The sequence below is a fragment of the Nipponia nippon genome, unplaced genomic scaffold (assembly GCF_047370975.1).
Source record: "Nipponia nippon isolate SJK-2023a ecotype South Korea unplaced genomic scaffold, ASM4737097v1 scaffold_2, whole genome shotgun sequence".
Lineage (NCBI taxonomy): Eukaryota > Metazoa > Chordata > Aves > Pelecaniformes > Threskiornithidae > Nipponia > Nipponia nippon.
The window spans coordinates 64,311,467-64,331,919 of NW_028262336.1; the positions used below are offsets into that span (position 1 = coordinate 64,311,467).

General features: G+C 40.8%; 1 protein-coding gene across 5 annotated transcripts in view; it reads left to right on the forward strand.

The window, feature by feature from the left end:
- Positions 1–280: 280 nt before the first annotated feature.
- RGPD4 (RANBP2 like and GRIP domain containing 4) overlaps positions 281–20,453 on the forward strand; it is a 33,897-nt gene continuing 13,724 nt past the window's right edge. For all 5 annotated transcript variants that reach the window (XM_087759580.1, XM_087759581.1, XM_087759582.1 and 2 more), the window contains exons 1-20: positions 281–553; positions 3,085–3,152; positions 3,630–3,741; positions 4,654–4,806; positions 5,637–5,867; positions 6,291–6,436; positions 7,924–8,116; positions 8,799–8,889; positions 9,758–9,967; positions 10,483–10,661; positions 10,753–10,928; positions 11,239–11,362; positions 11,724–11,885; positions 12,223–12,360; positions 12,451–12,597; positions 13,083–13,265; positions 13,345–13,425; positions 13,931–14,069; positions 14,244–14,341; positions 14,893–19,486. In XM_087759580.1, coding sequence (XP_087615706.1) covers positions 479–553; positions 3,085–3,152; positions 3,630–3,741; positions 4,654–4,806; positions 5,637–5,867; positions 6,291–6,436; positions 7,924–8,116; positions 8,799–8,889; positions 9,758–9,967; positions 10,483–10,661; positions 10,753–10,928; positions 11,239–11,362; positions 11,724–11,885; positions 12,223–12,360; positions 12,451–12,597; positions 13,083–13,265; positions 13,345–13,425; positions 13,931–14,069; positions 14,244–14,341; positions 14,893–19,486 — 7,300 coding nt within the window. In that variant the 5' untranslated portion in view covers positions 281–478. The remainder of the gene's footprint in view (positions 554–3,084; positions 3,153–3,629; positions 3,742–4,653; positions 4,807–5,636; positions 5,868–6,290; positions 6,437–7,923; positions 8,117–8,798; positions 8,890–9,757; positions 9,968–10,482; positions 10,662–10,752; positions 10,929–11,238; positions 11,363–11,723; positions 11,886–12,222; positions 12,361–12,450; positions 12,598–13,082; positions 13,266–13,344; positions 13,426–13,930; positions 14,070–14,243; positions 14,342–14,892; positions 19,487–20,453) is intronic.

The window sequence follows — 20,453 nt, forward strand, 5'->3', positions numbered from 1 at the left end:
GCCAGGCCGCTCAGCAGCGCTGCGCCCCTCAGCGGGCGCCGGCCAGCGGCCTCGCCGGGGGCGAAGAGAGGACCTACCACCACCTCGCCGGCCTGGGCGCCCCAGCCGCGGGAGGAGAGACGCCCCCAGCCCCCAGCCCCCGGCCCCCGGCCCCCGGCCCCCGGCCCGGCCCGCAGCGGCTGCGCGCTCCCGCTCTTGGGCCGCCGGCGTCGCCGTCCCCCGCCCCCCCGGGCGCATGCGCGGAGCCGGCGCACGCGCAGAGCGCGGTGCCGCCCGAGGGCCCGCCCGCCCCTGCGGCCGTTGAGGGAGGGAAGCTGTACGGTTGCGCGGGAACTTGCGTAACGCGCGGCGGTGGACGCGTCCCTCCGTCGCTTCCTCCTTCCTCTTCCTCCTTCTCCTCCGAAGGCGCCGCGCGAGGGCCGGCGGGGAAGGCGTATCCAGCTGGCGGGAGGCCGGGTGCGGCCCCCGCCGCGGCGCCATGATGAGGCGCACGAAGCCCGAGGTGGAGCGGTACGTCGCCTCCGTGCAGGCCGCCGCGTCTTCCCCCAGAGAGGTGAGCGCTGCCGGCGGCGGGGGCCGCCAGCGGACCGTCTGCCGCCTTGCCCTTCCCGCCTGCGCCGGTGCCGGGGGTGTGGCGGCTGCTGGCGGCGGCCCGTCCCGTCCCGTCCTGGCTTGGTGAGGCCCCTTCCCGCCCCCGCCTCGCGTGGTGCCAGGGCCGAGGGGCGGCCGGCGCGGGGCGGCAGCGGCGGCCCGCCCGCGCTGTCTGAGGGGCGGCCGCCTCCCGCGCAGCCGGCCGGCCTGGCTGCTGCCCCTGCCCGCGCGGGGAAGGCCCGGGGCGGGGGCCCGGCTGCTTGCTGCCTGTGCTGCGGCTCCCCGCGCCGTCCCGGGCGGTGCGGTGCTGGGGCTTGGTCTGCTCTGCCCTTCCTCACCCCCGGCGGTAGGAGGAAAAGGGGGTGGTGGTGTCTCAGGGGTATTTCTGAGCTCCTATTTACTCCGGGTTTCTGAGTCGACTGAGGTAGGGGAAGCTGCTGTGAGGAAGCGCATGGAGTTTCGTTTACTGGAGCTGCTTTCCCTAACCGGGAGCAGACGTTTACCAGAGCTGTGCATCTGCCTTTTACACCTGCTGAGCCTTAGTGTAGCATTAAAGAGCCCACCAGCTCTCTAAGTATAAGTACAGCATTCTTCTGTTTTGTGAGAGTGTAGTTCCTAAGTTTCCCGAGTTTTTTGGGTGGGGTTTTTTTGTTGTTTTTTTAGAAAAAATAACTCAAATAGGGAACATGTGGAACACGTGAGACACTTTCGGTTTTCTTCTATGTGCTGTGTGATTAATGTTCTTGTTTATATGACTGCTTCATGAACTAACAGTATTAAGAAAGGGAGAACTGGGAGAAAATAATTTTCCTACTGTATTTTAGTAACTGGACAGAAGGACAAGGAACTCTGCATGATTGGTTACCTTTCCAATGTACCTGGAAAATGGTACACAGGTCACAGTGAGCAGTCTGGTGCAATTCATGGGAGCTATTTAATCCTGAAAGATCCTGTTCTGCTGCTCTGAATTGATTTTTATTGCAGAGGTAGTATACTCAGCAGTGTGTTGTAGTGTGTGAATGCATCCATGTTCACCATTATGCAGTAGGGCCTTTATGCAGGGCCTGTGTACATCATCAACATTTGTACCTTTCCCCAGAGTAACAAATTTGTCCTGTGACTTTGTTTAGTTGACTTGGATGCTGTTTAGACCAGACAATGTCAAGTACATCACTGCCAGAATCAGATGCTCTTTAATTGTTTTAATGTTCCTGTTGAATTCAACAAAAAAATGTCCTCTCTTTCTGTTGTGCTTAAGGCCAACTGGTGCATATTTAGTTGTTTAAGTAATGCTTACAACTAATTGTATAGCACAGTCAATAGTGGAAATAGTTACTGGTTTTCTTGTGTTGATTTTTTTTTGGGGGGTGCTTATAAGGCTGCAAAGCATTTATTTTGAGGTTTCTTTTCATCCATGTTTAAAAGGAGATGCCAAGTGTGACTCTGTTCTGACATATTTCAATGTTTCATTTTTCTATGTTTCATTTTTCTAATGTACTTCAAAAATACAGACTGAAAGTTTGAAGTATCTTAGGAGGCCTGGTTTCATTCTAAACCACTTAAAATTTTGCATGAATAGCAGGGGTGGGAGAGGGAGGGAGAGGAAGGGAGTAATTCAAGTGTACTCAAAATGTACACACTTGTTTGAAATCATAGATGTAACTAGTTCCAGTATTTTTTGGTTCACAAGCAAAACCTGCTTTTGAACTGATACTGGGAGCTCAAGCTTTATATTTCTGTCTGGTTTACTTCTACCTGGAGGCTTTTGCTTGTGGCTTAGTTAGTTCTTTAGCTCATTCCTTTCACTCTCTTCCTCCTGTCCATGCTTCTGACATCTTGCCCTCTGGCTGCTCTCTGTTTGTTTCTTTTTGTTTTGCCTTTGTTGCTTCCTTGTTCTACCCCCCCAAAAAATACCTTTGGAGATGTTTCACCTTTTGTCTATAGAATGTGTATGTTCCAGTTATTTTAGGCCAACAACATCAGAAATAAACTACTGCATAAATACATTTCTTACCGAAACTGAGAATGACTTAAGTAGAAATTGCTTTTTCCTTAAGTATATTTAAACAGTAGTGTCTGATACTACAGCAGGGCTAAATGACAGATCTCTCTTGGTTTGCAGGATTTTTTTTTCTTTGCTACATTGCAACAAAAGAGATTAAAAGTAGCTGACCCCATTCTTCCACTCTCTTTAATCAGGAATGTTTGTAAAATGCCACATGTATAAGGGCTTGTTGCTTGCTTCGCTTATAATCTCTATTTTGCCTAGTAACCTTTGACAATTATAGGAAAAATTCTTACTCTCTTCATTCTTAATCCTACATCTTTCAAAAACAAACCCTTAAATATGAGGAGTGGATTTGAGCTGATAACTAGTTCTCAAATTCAGGCATTTAAAAGTATTATGCATTGCTGAAAAGAAGGCTCACTCTAATGAATTATTTTAAAAGTACCATGTGTCTAAAGTGCGTCTGTCATGTTTTTCTTCTTCAGAAATCAATGAAAGGATTCGTCTTTGCTAAGCTGTATTTTGAAATAAAAGAATATGAACTTGCTAAAAGGTAACATATGTTGATGTATGTTTGTTTTTCTGTTCTCTAAAGTGTAAGAGGAAAGCTAAATTAATATGAAGTAGACCAGAGAAGCCAAGATCAATATCATGCTGTTTTAAGGTAGCAGTAAATGTGGGTATTGAGTGCCATTTAAATCTTTATAAAAGAACAACTTAAAAGAAGATCAGTTATGTGTTACTGAAAAACTTACCTGGTTGAAGTGGCTTTTTTTTTCCTTGTATTACATAGTTCTTACTGTTTCTGTGAACCACTGCTTTTTTTAATGAACAGAAATACTTGCTGGCAAGTAAGTAGTACATGAAAAACAATGTTGCTTCTTTCTTTAAGGTCCAGACAAGGTATCTAAAACAAAAAACTTAATCTGCCATACAGGAAGTATAGATGTAATCATTACAGGTCGGGGGGGGGGGGGAGTATTATTGAAAAATATTGGTCAAGTAACTGACTTTTTCTTCCCCTCCACAGGTATATATCTGCATACCTCAATGTACAAGAGAGAGATCCCAAAGCACACAGGTTTCTTGGACAAATTTATGAAGCTGAGGATAACATAGAAAAAGCTTTTGGGTGTTACAAGGTAAGTACTACACTGAACCCTAATGTCCTGCTTTATTTCTTTGTAAATGGACTTTTAAAATCCTTCTGTGCTGGACATTCTCAAACCCATAGAAGAAAATGTGTTCATGGAAAATCTGTATTATTTATACACATTTCACAATGGAAAGCATATGAAGCCCTGTAGAGGAGATTCTTCACTTGATATCACTTGCTTCAGTATTGATTCTTTGGTTTTTGTTCTGGACTTGATCTTTGTGCTACCTGCTGTTAAATTCTTCCTGTGTCATACATTGCCTTTTTGACTAAAGATCTGTGACTGTTGCAGAATTCCTTAATGTGGTCAGTGATGACGACAGGCATCTAGTTGCTACTAGAAGACTGTAGGCCTAGTGGGTTTTTTGTTTGGTTGGTTTTGGAGGGAGCAGGGGCAGAAGGGAGGGGCAAACCTAATTTTGATTAGGCAAGCATATAAATGTCAAATTCCCAATCAGAATGTCTTTGTTCTGGTTTGGGAGAGGGAGATGATGTGCTTAAAACTCTGGTTATCAACACAGCTCCATGAAGTGCTATCACACTTCTTAAACTGTGTGTCTTAACTTTTTTTTTTTAAAGTGTCCACATCTGGCTAGACTAGAGGTCCTTATAGTCCTTTTGCCTGTGTATAGCTGTAGCTGGTGGTAGATGCAGAGGAGCTGGCTTTTGCATTATTTCTCTTACGCTCTTCTGAATTCTAGCAGTTGTATCTGTGTGCTGTAAACTAGTGGTGGCATCTAGAAAGGCTTTTTTTAATTTATTCTATATCAATAGATCTAACTAATTGGAATAGCTGGGTCTGTTTGTGTGGGGATAACTTTCCTGTTCTATATGGATTGTAAGATAAAGTTACTTTTTTTTTTTTTTCCCCCTCTTGTGTGTGCATGGGGAAAACTAGCGTTCTGTGGAGTTGAACCCAACACAGAAAGATCTTGTATTGAAGATTGCAGAGTTACTATGCAATAATGACATTACTGACGGAAGAGCGAAATACTGGGTTGAGAGAGCTGCTAAGCTCTTCCCTGGGAGTCCTGCTGTTTACAGGTTGAAGGTAAATTCCAAATTACCTCTGTTCTGTGGCTTAAAGAAACTTTCAGCATCTAACTGGAGTGCTTTTTGCACGTCGCCTAACGCAAAACTCTTCCTGGCTAAATTATTTTAGAATCTTTAATATTAAATCTATTAGATGTTACTTTCTTTGCAGTCTGACATTTTTGTCTGGTGTTCAAGAAAGCTGCAGCTACAGGCTTTCGTACCCTTTTTAATGTTTCAAGGTTAATCCTCTTCAAAAATGCTGAGAAACTGTGTTAGTTATCACATCTGACAAGTTAAGATTAGATAGGCACTACTTGATCTTCGTTGTGCGACTGGCAGGAAGGTAGCAGGCCTGTGAAGTCAGGCTTTCTTGCTCTATGCTACTTTTTTTGGTTTTAAATCTGTATTATGGTCAACTCTGCAGAATGTGAGAAATGCTGTAATTTTCAAATACCATGTAAATACTTTCAGTCACGCAATCTCACTTTTGCACAGGTATATTAATCTTGTCTAGCTAGGCGGCAACCACATTGAAGTCTTAAGATGTCTGTTTTTTTTAAGGAAAGTAGTCTATGGCCGGGTATGCTGTCATTGAACCAAATGGTTTGACAAGCATTACTTACCATTGGTAAGAGGTAAACTCTGAGCATTTTCTTCTGTGATAGTTATCTCAATTTCTAAATATTAGAGTATTATCAAACTTCATGTAATACCTGAAAGCTATTAAGAGTAGCGTAGTTTGAGTAGTGTAGTGTACATAGTGGAGGAAAGAAAACTGGTACTGTAGTTGCTGAAAAAACTCGCATGCAAAATGAAATATTAACATGTTGCCTCCATGTTTAACAGGAGCGGTTATTGGATTGTAAAGGTGAAGATGGATGGAATCAGCTTTTTGACTTGATTCAAGCAGAACTTTATGCAAGACCAGATGATGTCTACATAAACATGAGACTAGTTGCGCTCTACCGTTCAAATAATAGATTAAGAGATGCTGTGCTCCATTGTCAGGAGGCAGAGAAGAAAATACCTTTGCAGTCAAACCTGGAATGGTGTTCCTGTGTTGTAGAGACATTTGAGGTGTTTAATCATATTTTGATCCTGTGATAGTCTTCCATATCTTTTTAACTGGTCTATTTCTCTTAGCGTCATTACTCTGACAGCTATTTCTCAAGTGATTTAACTCCTTCAAATGCTACTGAAACCAGTGGAATTACAAAATACTTCTTGTTTTTTTAATTGGAATTTTCTCCCTAAAATTAAGCCTTATAGAGCTATTGAGTTTCTAACTTCAAAAGCTGGGTTAGATACAGCAGTTCCATTAGGGATAAAATTGCTCAGGCAGATAGTTCCCTGGAACTTTGCTGCTGAAGAATATGTTAAGGTCTCGCCTGTGAAACTGGATTATACAATAAATGCTACTAATATGTTTTGGAGAAGTACTGCCCTTGCCTTCATGGAAGGATGACTGATCCTTGTCCTGTGATGAACTTTCTTCTTTAGGAATATCTGGAATCTTTACAAGACTTGGAGTCTGATAAAAATAACTGGAGAGCTATCAAGAAGGATCATCTGCTGGCCTATTCCAGCTTTGTCAAAATGACACTTTCTTCTAAAGATGTTCAGGAATGCAGAGAGGCACTTGAAAGGTACTGTTTTAACTTTCCTGTAGTAAAAAAAAAAAAAATATCACTAAGAATTGATTCTTCCCCCCCCCAGGTCACAGAACATCTACCAAGCTTCGATTTCACTGCTTAACTTGTTTGTGGATGGGAGAGGCGATTCTCTGTACTAGCCACTAAGAATGGTTCTTACTGGGTTTGAACCCCAAGCTGTCTTTTGACTGAGATATACAAGCCTTGTTTGAATAGTCAGCACACAGCCATGGAGAAGCCTCATTGATATCCTGGGTCAATTAACTTTGTACCTTCTTTCCCTTCAGTAAGACAATGTTGTTCTGTACTTCAGCAATTTATTAATCCAGATTTCCCAAACAATTAAAAAAAACCAAAACCAGCAACGAACACCCCCCCCCCCCCGCCCCAAAACCAAAACCACGTCTTATGTATCAGCTTTGTCCTGGTCATTTTGTTCTAAATTAACACAACACATACCAGAATAATTAGGAACTTTAGGTATACAGTATAATTGGGAAGGAGGAAGCCGCTTGCAGTAAGAACACTCTCCTTCAGGGAAAACTGGTGGTGTTACAGGGCCAGCTAAGCCAGCTGACTTAAAGGCATATCACCCGTGGCACACCTAGATTAGCACAAAACAATGTTTGTAGTCAGTGTATTGATTAAGATCTGTGTTCCTTTCTTTCCATTATCTTCCCTTTCTTACTGGCTTTTACTGACTTACTTCCTTAATTATGCAATGGCTGTTATGTTGTCTTTTGTAAAACGACATTCTTCAGTCTGTTAATCTTGAATGAGTATTTGAAGCAATACAGACAATGGATGAGGAATACATTTAATGCCCAAGTATGTTTTATTTTCTTTGTCTCCTCCAACATTGACGAAAACCATCTTGGGTTTTCTGCTGCCATTTTATTAGAGCCTTTCAAGGTGATTACATCTGAACCACTTCCGGATCATGGCAATGCTAACAGCCATTGTAGTTTTGTCAGGTAATTCAAAGAGTGTTTTAACTGTTTTCTGGAAAGCCTCTCCTGAGTGGAGGTTGTGTACCAGCCTACAGCAACTGAGATTTCTATAGTACCTTCCATTTTTTAAGAGCCTGTCTAGCTGTATTTTGGGCCTTTCTGATGAATGAAGGAAAGGGAAGAGCAGAGTGACTGGGCCTCCTGCATGTCTCTAAATCTGCAGTAGTGAACAAGTTTATCCACGTGTTTGGGAGAATAGTTTTGAAAGCAGCTGTGCAAAGATGTGCTGAAAAAGAGTGTAAATATCTAGGTAATAAATAATATGTTTTGCTTCAATAAACTAGGTGGAGAGCTTTGGGAGTTTGAGATCATTATTGTCCTTTCTAGTGCAACTAAGGTTTAAGCAACAGAGGTGGTTCTAACCATTGATTTATGAAGTTACTTGATTCACAGTTAAATAACATCAACCAAAACCACCTGCTATAGCTTTTACCAGGCCCTTGTTTAGACTGAGTCTTCTCTGCATTTTAGTTTTGATCGTGTGCTTCAGTCAGTGAAACCATATGTGAATGGGGCTGATGAGTTGTCTCGTACCTTTGTGGAAATGAAAGGACAGCTATACATGCATGCTGGAACTTTGCTACTGAAAATGGCCCAGCACAATGAGGCACAGTGGAGAGTTGTGTGTGAACTAGCAGCATTGTGTTATCTCATAAGTTTCCAGGTAAGTCAGTTTTCAGTTTATGCCTTTAGCTGATGCAGTTCTTGAAATGTTCTTGCTGTGCATGTGTTGAACTCCTGTATTCCTGAGATGAACTAATGTTTGTGTGCCTAAGGAAAGATTCCCTCCTCACTTACCGAACCCTACTCTTTCACAATTCTTTAAAAGGTTTCAAATGACATGAATAGTGTAAAAGTGTATCTTTAAGTGTTTCTCTTGTCAGAGTAACCTGATTCTTAAAGGCTAGTGAGTTTGTTTCCTACAGTATATTCTGTTTTCTGTAATACAGCTGAACACATATGTTAAGTGTTAGGCTTATTGCTATACGGAGGGAAGGGGGTGAACTGCATAGTTCCTATATACTTGTTGCGTAGACAGCAGAACTAAAAAATCAAGCTTAATTCTTTGTCTTACAAAGTAAAATCGATTGTCTTTTTTATGCCACTGCTTGCATTCCAGCTATTATTTGCTCTTGTGTGCACTTAATGTTACTTGCAATAGCTATAATTGCCCACCTCGGGGTTTTGGGTGGTTGCCTGCTGCCTCCCCCTGCCCCGGCATATGTGCCATAGTACCTTCAGAATTAATTATGTATTTTTTTCTGTAGTTTTCTAATGCTAAAAAGAAGCTTGTTTCCTAATTGTTAAGACTAAATGATCCATTCTTGTTCTCCTTACTTCACCAGGTTCCTAAACCAAAGTCAAAACTAATAAAGGGGGATCAAACTGGACAAGATGTCCTAGAAATGTTGGCCTGTGATCGAAAAAGCCAGTCTGGTAATAAAAATAGATACATAGTTCCATTTTAGTGTTATGGATAGTAAGAGCTAAGTGGGTTGTTAAAGAACACATTCGTTGTCTTGAAATGTAACGTTAACACTTCAATGTGCAATAAAACCTTCTACATTCTGACCACATATGTAAAACAAAACAGTAGTTTGATCCTTACACCTCAAGTTTGTTTTCTCTTCTTTAGCATGCTAGTAGAGTGTGTTCTCTTTTTTCCAAGTGCGTTTCTTTTTCCTCCTTTTTGTCTCTCTAGCGCACTAAGATAGAATTTAACTTTTATGGTCTCTTTACTCTACTGGAAATGGCTTCTGCCTGCTGATACTATTTTGCAAGTAGTGTTAGACCCAAGAGGAAGAGAAAATGTTACTGTTTCCCTGCCCTTTCCATCCTCTTACTTGTTCATTAGCTTTGCTCTTTTTGCTGCTAAGTATAGACAGTTTTTAAGTCTACAAACTCTTGCAGGGCCTAGATGAAAACAAACAAAGCCACTAGACATCAGGTTCAGTTGTTTCAGAATGGATTTTGATAAGACAGACTTTTTCTTGTATTACAGCTACTTATTTTGAGGACAGTTGCAATGCCCCTGGAATAGTAATAATAAGAGCTTGGCTTTGTTTTCCCGAAGAACTGGATTTACAAATGCCTTGGGATTGTTGTCACTAAAAGCTTGGAAAGCCTACGTGCTGAAACACTGACCTAATTACAGGGAGAACATAACTTAAAAATCTGTAGGCTTCATAAGGGGAAATCCTGATTCCCACCTAGCCTTTGGTAGCAAGAACAGTCCAATGTATCAACTATTACTTTCCTTATGTTCACTGCTTTATTTATGTGAAGTGATGTTTTTGTTTTCTAGGTCATATGCTGCTGAACTTAAACCATGGCAAGCAAGACTTCTTTAAAGAGATTGTGGAATCTTTTGCAAACAAGAGTGGTTCATTTACATTGTTTGATAGCCTGTTTGAGCGTGGAGCTTCTAGAGAGAGATCTTTTATTGGCACGGATGATATTGGAAATGTCAGTACACAAGCACCAGTGCAAGTGGAACTTCATAAATATGATATTGGTAAGAGGTGTTACTTTCTGAAACTCAACACAGCTTTCTGTACCAGAAGCTCTTCTACAAATACTTCATATTGCAACAGAAGACAAATACCTGGAATAGCTGTCCAAAGCTGCCCTAATGTCCTAGGCAAGACTTAAACTTCATTGCAAAGTAAAGAAGTGCTTCTTGAATAATTCTTTAAAGATTTTGGAGAATTAAATAGGTTTGCTAAAAGTAGTCACCTATTGGACTGAACATGGTGAGGATGGAAGTGAAAGGAAATCTGAGAGTTACCCCCTCAGAAGCTTAAGGGGTTGATGGCTTGAGCACTCAGATGAGCTGTCTACTTGATACGTTTGGCTAATTTGAAGTTTGTACTCTTTCATAAGTGAAAGTTGGAATCTTGGTGCTCACTGGTCAGCCAAGTATCTTTGGCTGCTCTGACAGAGTGAAATGTGAAACCCAGCTTTGATCAGATATGAGTCTTGCTGACTTGGATGCAGACGTCAACTTCCTACAACTTTGTTTTTGCATAGGTGCTGTTCGAATGCACAGTGGCAGTCTCCAGCACCTTGTGTGGCTTGGCTTGCAGTGGAACTCTATGTCAGTCTTACCCCCAATGCGCAAATGGTTAAAACAGCTTTTTCACTTGCCCCAAGAAACATCAAGACTTCAGACAGATGCTCCTGAATCCATTTGCCTATTGGACCTTGAAGTAAGTAAACTTTCCAAGTTCTTAAATGTACTATACAATTTAAGTTTTTTGGTATTTAGTACCTTTATTTATTTTTTTTTTACAAAAACAGGTATTTCTGCTTGGGGTGGTATTCACTAGCAACTTACAATTGCAAGAGAAGTTTAATTCTCACTACGGTGCACATCAGCCTCAATTCTTACCACTGCCAGTGTGCAAACAGCTCTATACTGAAAAGCAAAGATCCTGGTGGGATGCCGTTCGTACTCTTCTTCAGAGAAAAACAATGTAAGGCTTTTTGAGTTTGGAGATGTTTGACCAAGCCTTTAGGCAGCTTCTGCTACAGCAGCTTGAATTGGTCCCAGTAGATTCTTGTAAAATTAAATTTCTTTTTTGACTTATTTTGGACATGGAAGCTTTGTTGTAGTAGGGACTTGATACACTTGAAAGATTTCTAAAAATGGAATTTTTATTTTTAACAATGCATTTTTAAACTAGAGGCAGGTTAGGACTAAAACTGCGGGCTATATTCATCAAGCAAATGACGTGAACAGATGCAAAAGAATACTAATCAAGGAATATTTCTTCTGATATTCAGGCCAGGAACAGCAGCAAAACTGAGGCTTATCGTACAGCATGGAATAAGTACTCTGCGAACACTGGAGAAGCACGGCCTTCAGCCTGCCCTAATTATACACTGGGCAAAAAGCCTGCAAAAAACAGTAAGCTGAGATTATTTTTAAATACGTAGAAGCCGAGGTGTTTTTCTCTCATTTTCCAAACTATAAACAGACTGGGGGGGGGGAATCAGATGAGAATGTATTATTGAGAACTGTTGTTTATTTTGTCAGGCAAATTAGTTGGTCTAGTCCCCCTATAAAGTACTCTGTCTTAAACTGTAGTGTTATTTCCTACATGTGTGTTCCTTTACATAGCCCTTGAAATAACCCCCCCGATGTTTATCTCAAGTATTGGAGAAGCACTCTTGGAACTTTTCAAGAAAAAGAGAAAGATATGTATGAATAGCATTTTGACTTAAATTTTTTGAAATAACGTGTGCTTCTATTCCCTTTCCTTCACCAGGGCATTAGCCTTAACTCCTTCTATGACCAGAAGGAATACATTGGACGAAGTGTCTACTACTGGAAGAAAGTTTTGTCTATGCTGGAAACTATCAAAAAGAAGAGGAGTATTCCTGAACCTACTGATCCTCTCTTCAAACACTTCCATAGTGTAGACATTCAGGTATAGATTGACTAAGCCAAGGTTGAAGTAAGAGAGGGGTCTATGCCAGAAACTTACGTAGTTGTGGGATTTTTCTCTGCATTGTACAACTCATGTTGTTATCACTATAAAACTGTTAATGATGAGGTTTGGTAGTATTGGTGTCTGGTAAAGGGGGGAAAAAAATTCCTTACAACTTTATTCTTAGCTTTAAAACTGTGTATATGATTGGAAGGCACTGAACACCCTTAGTACCAACTTTCTTTAAAAAGTATTTTCGCTGTATTATAGGAAGAAAAATAATAATGGATGTGTCATGCCATTGTTACATATGAATTGTCTTTCACTTTCTTTGTAGGTCTTTCAGGTTGCAGCATATGAAGAAGAGGCACGTATAGCATTTGCAATGTTGGATGCAGTTGATGGGAAAACTGATGATGCTTTGTTAGCGTTTGAAGCTATTAAGAATGTGGTTTCATACTGGAATCTTGCTGTGGTAAGTTTATAAATTGGATTACCCCAAAATGCTTTGCTTTATTCAGTTGCCTTCTGAGTGATACTAATTAATCTGTGTCCTGTTCTGTAGATCTTCCAAAGGAAGGCAGAAGAGATTGAAAATGATGCCATGCTGCCAGAAGATCAAGAAGAGCACAAAATGTATCTTCTTAAAAGCAAGCATTATTTAATGAAGATCATTGAGGAAAGCTCCTCAGATATGTCAGTACCTGAGAAAGTAAGTCATTCTTGCTTTAAAAACTTGTTTCAAGAGATGCAGTGGCTTTGGTTACTGTTTCAAGACGAAACAGTTTGCATTTATGTTAGCTTTTTTAGACCAGGCTTTGCATTAAGGCAAGTTAAACTTATTTCTTCGCTCAAGACAAATAACCTGCTTAACACCAGTGGATTGATAAACTCTGGGTAACTTCTGTAACCTACCAGATCATGCAATATTCTTACTACTTTGTGGATTAAAGCTTTAATGTAAACAAATAGCTTTTGCCACTATCTTTTTATAGAGGCTGATAGTTTGAAAAAATAGAATTAATGTTTGTGTGAATTGTTTTCTTACATTAATCTTAACAGATTTAGAGCTTTGCTGAAAAAACAGTATTTGTGTAACGAAAGCCTTGTGAATTGTTCAGCCAGAATTCTGAATGTAGTCTGTCTTGCTCTGAGGGAGAATTGCAGTCATGACTCATGTTTCAAATAACTTTCTAGCTGCCAGTGTCTATTGAAACCGTGAGGGAAATGCTAGATACAGTGATCCAGGAAATTGGCGAGAATGGTGAAGAGGGAAGTCCTGCCTTCAGAAATGGCCTGTCACGAGCTGTGGATTCAGAGATGAAACATTCCACTCCATCACCAACTAAGTTCTCTCTTTCACCAACTAAGGGCTACAAGGTATATTAGCCAGCTATTATTTCAGGAAGTTGTTATGTTTGAATAAAAATTCACAAGATTCAATTAACTTTTTTTCTAGTTTTCTCCTAAAACACCTCAGTGGGCAGAAGATCACAGATCTATACTTCAAATGATCTGTCAACAAGTGGAAGCTTTAAAGGTAAACAATTTTGTCAACATATTCACTGAAGAACAGTTGGCCTTTTAGTTATGGTAAAGAGTTAGTGATAATAGCATGGGCTAACTTAGAGTTCCTAGACTGCTACTAAAATTAATGGAATTATCTTCTGTAAACAACTGTCTAAAATGAGTGCAAGAGTAAATCTTTTTACTTAAAAACTCTTATTTGGGACTTGAGCAGGGGTGCAGAGGCAACCCTTCTAAGGATTGTATGCAGAAAGAGTTCTGCTCTCATCAGCTTGTTTCTCATCCACTTGGCTCTTTTTTTTTACTTCTGGCTTTAGAACACAATCTTAGTACTTTGTACTGCATGGGCAGATCTTGGATGATTCTGGCAGGTACCTCTTGATTTATTTATTTTTGTTTTCTGAGCTTGAACATGCTTTTAAATAGCAAAAGGGTAGGGACCATTCGTTATGTTTTATTCTACAGATACCTATGTAATATATACTTATACTCGTGATTGGCACACTGTGTCTTGACAGAATGAGATGCAAGAAATGAAACTTAATAATTCCAACTCAAATGCATCACCTCATCGGTGGCCTGCTGAAAGCTATGGAACAGATGCAATGTCAGAGGGTTATCAGAGAGCACAAAATCTTCATGAAGCTCCATTAACAGGTTAGTTACTGCTGGATCTTCATCTAAATGCTTAGCTAAACTAAGCAAGACTTCTGAAAATATTGCAGAAATGTTTTAATGATTCACAATTAAAAACTGATTGCTGAGGAGAGTCCATTCGAAAGAACAACAAAAAAAACAAGTATAAACTGTTTTCCTGCTGTTCCTTTTTAGTTGCTACCACTGGCCCGTCTGTTTACTACAGCCAGTCACCTGCCTATAACTCTCAGTATCTTCTCAGAACTGCTGCAACCAATGTAACACCAACAAAGGTGAGAACAAATCTATCCACTTAAGCTACTTCCAGTGATATACTGAAAATGACTGCTTTTGATTCCATATGTAGTTGGATGTAATTGCAGTTCCTTATATAGTATTTGGTAAACTTGGACTGCTAGGGATAAACTGATAATAACTGCTAGGGATAAAACTGCCTAATTTTTGGGATGTGGGGTTTGGGAGGAAAAGTCAGCAAAATACATCTGTAATACATTAGTACATGTCCCCTGCAGGGTATGTGTGATAGTGCTTAATTTCCCCCCCTGCCCCCCCCAAAGTAGGTGGCAAAAGAGAATAGGGTTCTCGGGGCTTTTTTCATAAAAAAAACAACCCACTCATCTTGTGCCCCTTTTTCAATGCTTGTTTTCAGATGCCCTTCAAGATTTAAACTAATCAGTTTAAACGACATTAAAATTAGATTTAAACTCATATGAAAGTATGCCCTGCTTTTAAGAGTACATGTTATGTGGGCTTCAGCACAGTAACACTTTGTCCTCTATGCTACCATAATAAGCAAAGCAATTGTTTTCTGCTTTTTCTTTAGGCTCCTGTCTATGGCATGAACCGGCTTACACCTCAGCAACATATATATGCTTATCAACAACCAATGCATACACCACCTCTGCAAAACACTTCTGCTTGTATGTTTTCCCAAGAAATATATGGCACACCTCTGCGTTTTGATTCTCCTGCTACTGGACTCATTTCTCCTCGTGCGAGTGACGATTACTACAACTACAGTGTTCCACAGGCAAGCACAAATCCACCATTGCCTCAACCAGGCTACTTCACAAAGCCTTCAGTCGCGCCACCGACTTTAAAGCCTGCAGAATCAAAAGTGATAGAATTTTCAAAATCAAAATTTGGACAGCCAGCAGCAGCAGAAGGATCAAAAACATCCCTGCCAACACCAGCACAGTCGAGTCAGCCAACAACTTTTAAATTCAACACTAACTTCAAGTCTAATGACGGAGACTTTACCTTTTCTTCTCTTCAAGTTACAACACAGCCTGCTAACACAGCTTTTAATAGCAGCGAAAGCCTCTTGGATCTTCTGACATCTGATAAACCTCTACAGGATGACAGATACATCGAACAAAAACCAGTTAACGATCATACAAATAGTCCAAGAAATGTCTTCAATTTTGGCAATAAGCATAGCGAAGGCATCTCTTTTAAAGAAAGCATGGCACAAAATGCACACAAAAACCTGAGTTTTGAGAAGAGTGATATGTTTAGTGTCCAGGAACCAAGCAAGCCTGGATTTATGACTTCAAATTCAGATTTGGCCAATAGAAGTCATGAAACAGAGGGAGGAAGCACCCATGGTGGAGACGAGGACGATGATGGTCCTCATTTTGATCCTGTGGTGCCACTTCCTGACAAGATTGAAGTAAAGACAGGTGAGGAAGATGAAGAAGAATTCTTCTGCAACAGAGCCAAGCTCTTCCGTTTTGATGCAGAATCTAAAGAATGGAAAGAAAGGGGTATTGGAAATGTGAAAATACTGAAACATAAAGTATCTGGCAAATTTCGTCTCTTAATGAGACGGGACCAAGTGCTGAAAATCTGTGCAAATCACTACATAAATACTGATATGAAATTAACTCCAAATGCTGGATCAGATAAGTCATTTGTATGGCATGCTTTGGATTATGCAGACGAGTTGCCAAAACCAGAACAGCTTGCAATTAGATTTAAAACACCTGAGGAAGCAATGCTTTTCAAAAGTAAGTTTGAGGAGGCACAGAATATTTTAAAAACCTTGGGATCAAATGTTGAAACATCCGTGACTCAGAGTAGTGGGACTGCAAGAGAAACAACAAATCAGGACATCAAGGAGCCTAGCAGATCCTTTTCTGGGACACTGAACTTTGGCTTTCAGTTCCCAAAAGATGGGGTGAGCAGTGAATCTGATGGCAAAGGCAGCCTTACAGCTACGTCAACTGCATCTGGCCCTACCACTTTTTCATTTGGAAAGGAAGCCCCACAAACCTATTCTGGTGGGTTTGGGCAGCATCTCTTGAAGAAGGATCAATGGGAATGTAAAGTATGTTTAGTTCCAAATGAAGCAACCGCAAAGAATTGTGTATCATGTCAAAGTCCAAATCCAGATACGTGGGAAACACATGGCACCGCACTAACTGACTCTGCTGCAAGTTTCAAAGCCAGTGGTAACACTGTGCAGGACAAATTTGGATCTGCTTTTGCTAGAAAGGAAGGTCAATGGGACTGCAGTGTCTGTTTAGTAAGAAATGAACCCACTGCTTCCAAGTGTGTTGCCTGCCAGAATCCAAACAAAACTAATACAGCAGTATCTGGTCAACAAACTTCCTTTAACTTAGGCCAAACAATTGCTCCAAAGGCTATTCAAAATGACTTGGGAACTGCTTTTTCTAAAAAAGAAGGTCAGTGGGACTGCTCTGTATGCCTGGTCCAAAATGAAGCAAAAGATGCGAACTGTCGTTCTTGTCAGAATCCTAACTCGCAAAGTCAACCAAATGTGCCTATACCAACTGTTCAGGCATCCACTGCTCCCAGGTTTGGTTCCATTGCTGATGCAAGCAAGCCACAGAAAAATGGATTTGAAGGGCTTTTTACTAAAAAGGAAGGGCAGTGGGATTGTAGTACTTGTCTTGTGAGGAATGAAGGTTCTTCACCAGCCTGCGTAGCCTGCCAAACACCAAATCCATCTGGTAAGCCTGCTGGTGATGCTTCATCAACTCCTACTTTTGGCTTGAAAAGTAAATTATCTGAAACTACTGGAGGACAGTTGGGAACAGGCTTTAAGTGTGATTTCTTAGAAAAAGGCTTTAAGTTTGGTCATGCTGAGCAAGGCAAGACACCATCATTTACATTTCAGATTCCTTCTGATACTGAAGCTAAGTCTGCAAAGGAAGGATTTAGCTTTTCAATGTCAGTGCCTGTAGATGGATTTAAATTTGGGATACAGGAGTCTAGTAAAAATACCACTAAGAAAGATGAGCCATCCAAAGAGCGTGCGACTGGCAGCTTAAAAAGCGTTGATGAAAAAGACAAAAAGGAACTGCCTTCAGATAGCAGAATTACATTGCAATTTCAAGAAACAGCAAACAAGGAGAAAGGTGACTTTGTTCTGGGGCAAAATAGCAGCACTTCTACTTTTGCTGAGCTTGCAAAAAGTACTTCTGGGGAAGGCTTTCAGTTTGGCAAAAAAGACCCTAACTTCAAAGGCTTTTCAGGTGCAGGTGAAAAGCTGTTTTCTTCGCAGGATTCTAAAATGGATCACAAAGCAAACACATCTGCTGACCTTGGTGAGAAGGATGATGATGTGTATAAGACAGAGGACAGTGATGATATCCATTTTGAACCTATAGTTCAGATGCCTGAAAAAGTAGAACCATTTACAGGAGAGGAAGATGAGAAAGTGTTATATTCCCAAAGAGTAAAGCTGTTCAGGTTTGATCCAGAAACAAGCCAGTGGAAAGAACGTGGAGTGGGCAACCTGAAGATTCTTAAAAATGAAGTTAATGGCAAAGTAAGAATATTAATGCGGCGTGAGCAGGTACTGAAGGTGTGTGCAAATCACTGGATAACAACAACAATGAACTTGAAACAGCTGTCTGGCTCAGAGAAAGCATGGATGTGGATGGCCAATGACTTCTCTGATGGTGATGCAAAGTTGGAACATCTGGCAGCAAAATTTAAGACACCAGAGCAGGCTGAGGAGTTCAAACAGAAGTTTGAAGAATGTCAGAGGCTACTACTAGATATACCACTGCAGACACCCCATAAACTTGTTGATACAGGTAGGACAGCTCAGCTTATACAGAAAGCGGAAGAAATGAAGTGTGGCTTAAAAGATCTCAAAACGTTTCTGACAGATGACAAAACTAAACTGTCAGAAGAGGAAAATGTAACCTCTGCTTGTGCCAGCAGTACTTCTGATCTGGTTATAAAGCCGCATGCTGAAAGTACTGGGCCTACTCTGGAATGGGATAACTATGACTTGCGTGAAGAAGCATTGGATGATAGTGTAAGTAGTTCTGTATATGCATCACCTCTTGCAAGTAGCCCTGTAAGGAAAAATCTGTTCAGATTTGGAGAGTCTACCACAGGTTTTAGTTTCAGCTTTAAATCTGCCTTAAGCCCATCCAAATCTCCTGCCAAACAGAACCAGAGTAGAACATCAGTAGGCACAGATGAAGATTCTGATGTTACGCAAGAAGAAGAGAGAGATGGGCAGTACTTTGAACCTGTGGTCCCTCTGCCTGACCTCGTGGAAGTGACCAGTGGTGAGGAAAACGAGCAAGTTGTCTTCAGTCACAGAGCTAAACTCTACAGGTATGACAAAGATGCTAATCAGTGGAAAGAGAGAGGTATTGGGGATATCAAGATATTACAGAACTATGACAACAAACAAGTCCGTATAGTAATGAGAAGGGACCAAGTACTAAAACTCTGTGCCAATCATAGAATAACACCAGATATGAATATGCAACAAATGAAAGGATCCGATAGAGCATGGGTATGGACTGCATGTGACTTTGCAGATGGGGAAAGGAAAGTAGAACTTCTAGCTGTGCGGTTCAAGCTGCAAGATGTTGCAGACTCATTTAAGCAAATTTTTGATGAAGCAAAGCATGCCCAAGAGAGAGACACACTGATAACACCGCTTTCTTCTCGTGCCAATACACCAAAGGAATCTCCGTGTGGTAAAAATGCTGTAGCTGTACTAGAAGAAACTACCAGAGAAAGAACTGACCTCAGCCATGGTGATGATACTTCTGATGTAACTGTAGAGGTCGCAGAGGTGTCAAACACTTCTGAAACACCAACAAAAACAGTGGTTTCTCCTCCAAAGTTTGTATTTGGATCTGAATCTGTCAAGAGCATTTTCAGTAATGAAAAGTCGAAGACATTCACGTTTGGAAATACTTCAGCCACTGGTTCTCTCTTTGGCTTCAGCTTTAATCCTCCAAGAAAGAGTGAAGACCATATTCCAGCGTCTCAGAACACAGCGCAGAAAGAACTAGAAGTCTCTGAACCACTAAAAAGCTCTAGTGCTCCTCAGAAGCCTCTAGACAGCAAGGTAGACAATTTGCCTACTTCAACACAAGATGGACCCTCTAACTTCCCATTTAGAATTCTGGAAAAAGGTGAGTGTCAATTGAACTAGTAATTTATTCAACCACACAGCTTATTAAGTAATCATCTCTGTGCTATTCATTACTCTCTATTGTCTCGTTAATATGTAGTCTCTTTAAGTTCTAATGCGGGTACCTGCATCTTCACAAGTTCTCAAGAGTTTCAACTAAAGGAGTGAATTTTAAGTCATAATTATTTTCATATAAAAATGAAAGCGTGTGATGCAGGATGGAGTTTTGTTGATTAGTGAGAAAGGGGATTTCAGGTAGGAGCTATAACTCTGAAGTGCTATACCTCAATCTCAGGCTTAAGTACTGAAAGAAGGAGCCGTGGAGTCACTTTTTGAGACTTAAATAGGTAGCTGGATTGGTGGTGCATGTACCTGGGCCTTTGCTCTGAGTGGTAAAGTGTGAGAACAGCAAATGTATGCTTCAGCTAAAATCTGAATTATCCCCATGATTAAACAGGTGCGTATTCTAAAACTACTCTCTATACATTTGTTTAAAGTCTTAATTATTGGCCTCTGCAATTACAGATGTGTAGCTTAAATAACACCAGATGTTAGCTTCTTTCCTTAGCCTGAAAAGAGATCATATGATTACATCCTTAGTTATACAGTTTCTGATACTGTCTGAAAAAGATGTGCTTGCAGAAGTTGTGGCTGCACCATGACCACTATGAAGTGCTGAAGTGTCTTTGAGAAGAATGGGATTTACTAGCGTTTTAATGGTAGAGTACTTCTCTTTGAAGGCTTCATGTGCTGCCTCCCATCAGGGCAAGACTGCTTAATCAGTTGATAGTTTTTAATTTACATACTGGTCTCAGAATTATGAGGACATACTGTCTGTTTATTAACTGAAGTATAATAAAATGATGTGGAGGAAGATGACAGCTGCAGTCTATTCACATGGGTTGGATAAGCTTGTATAGAACTTACAGATGAGATTTCCTACTGTGAAATATGACTATGGAACGCTT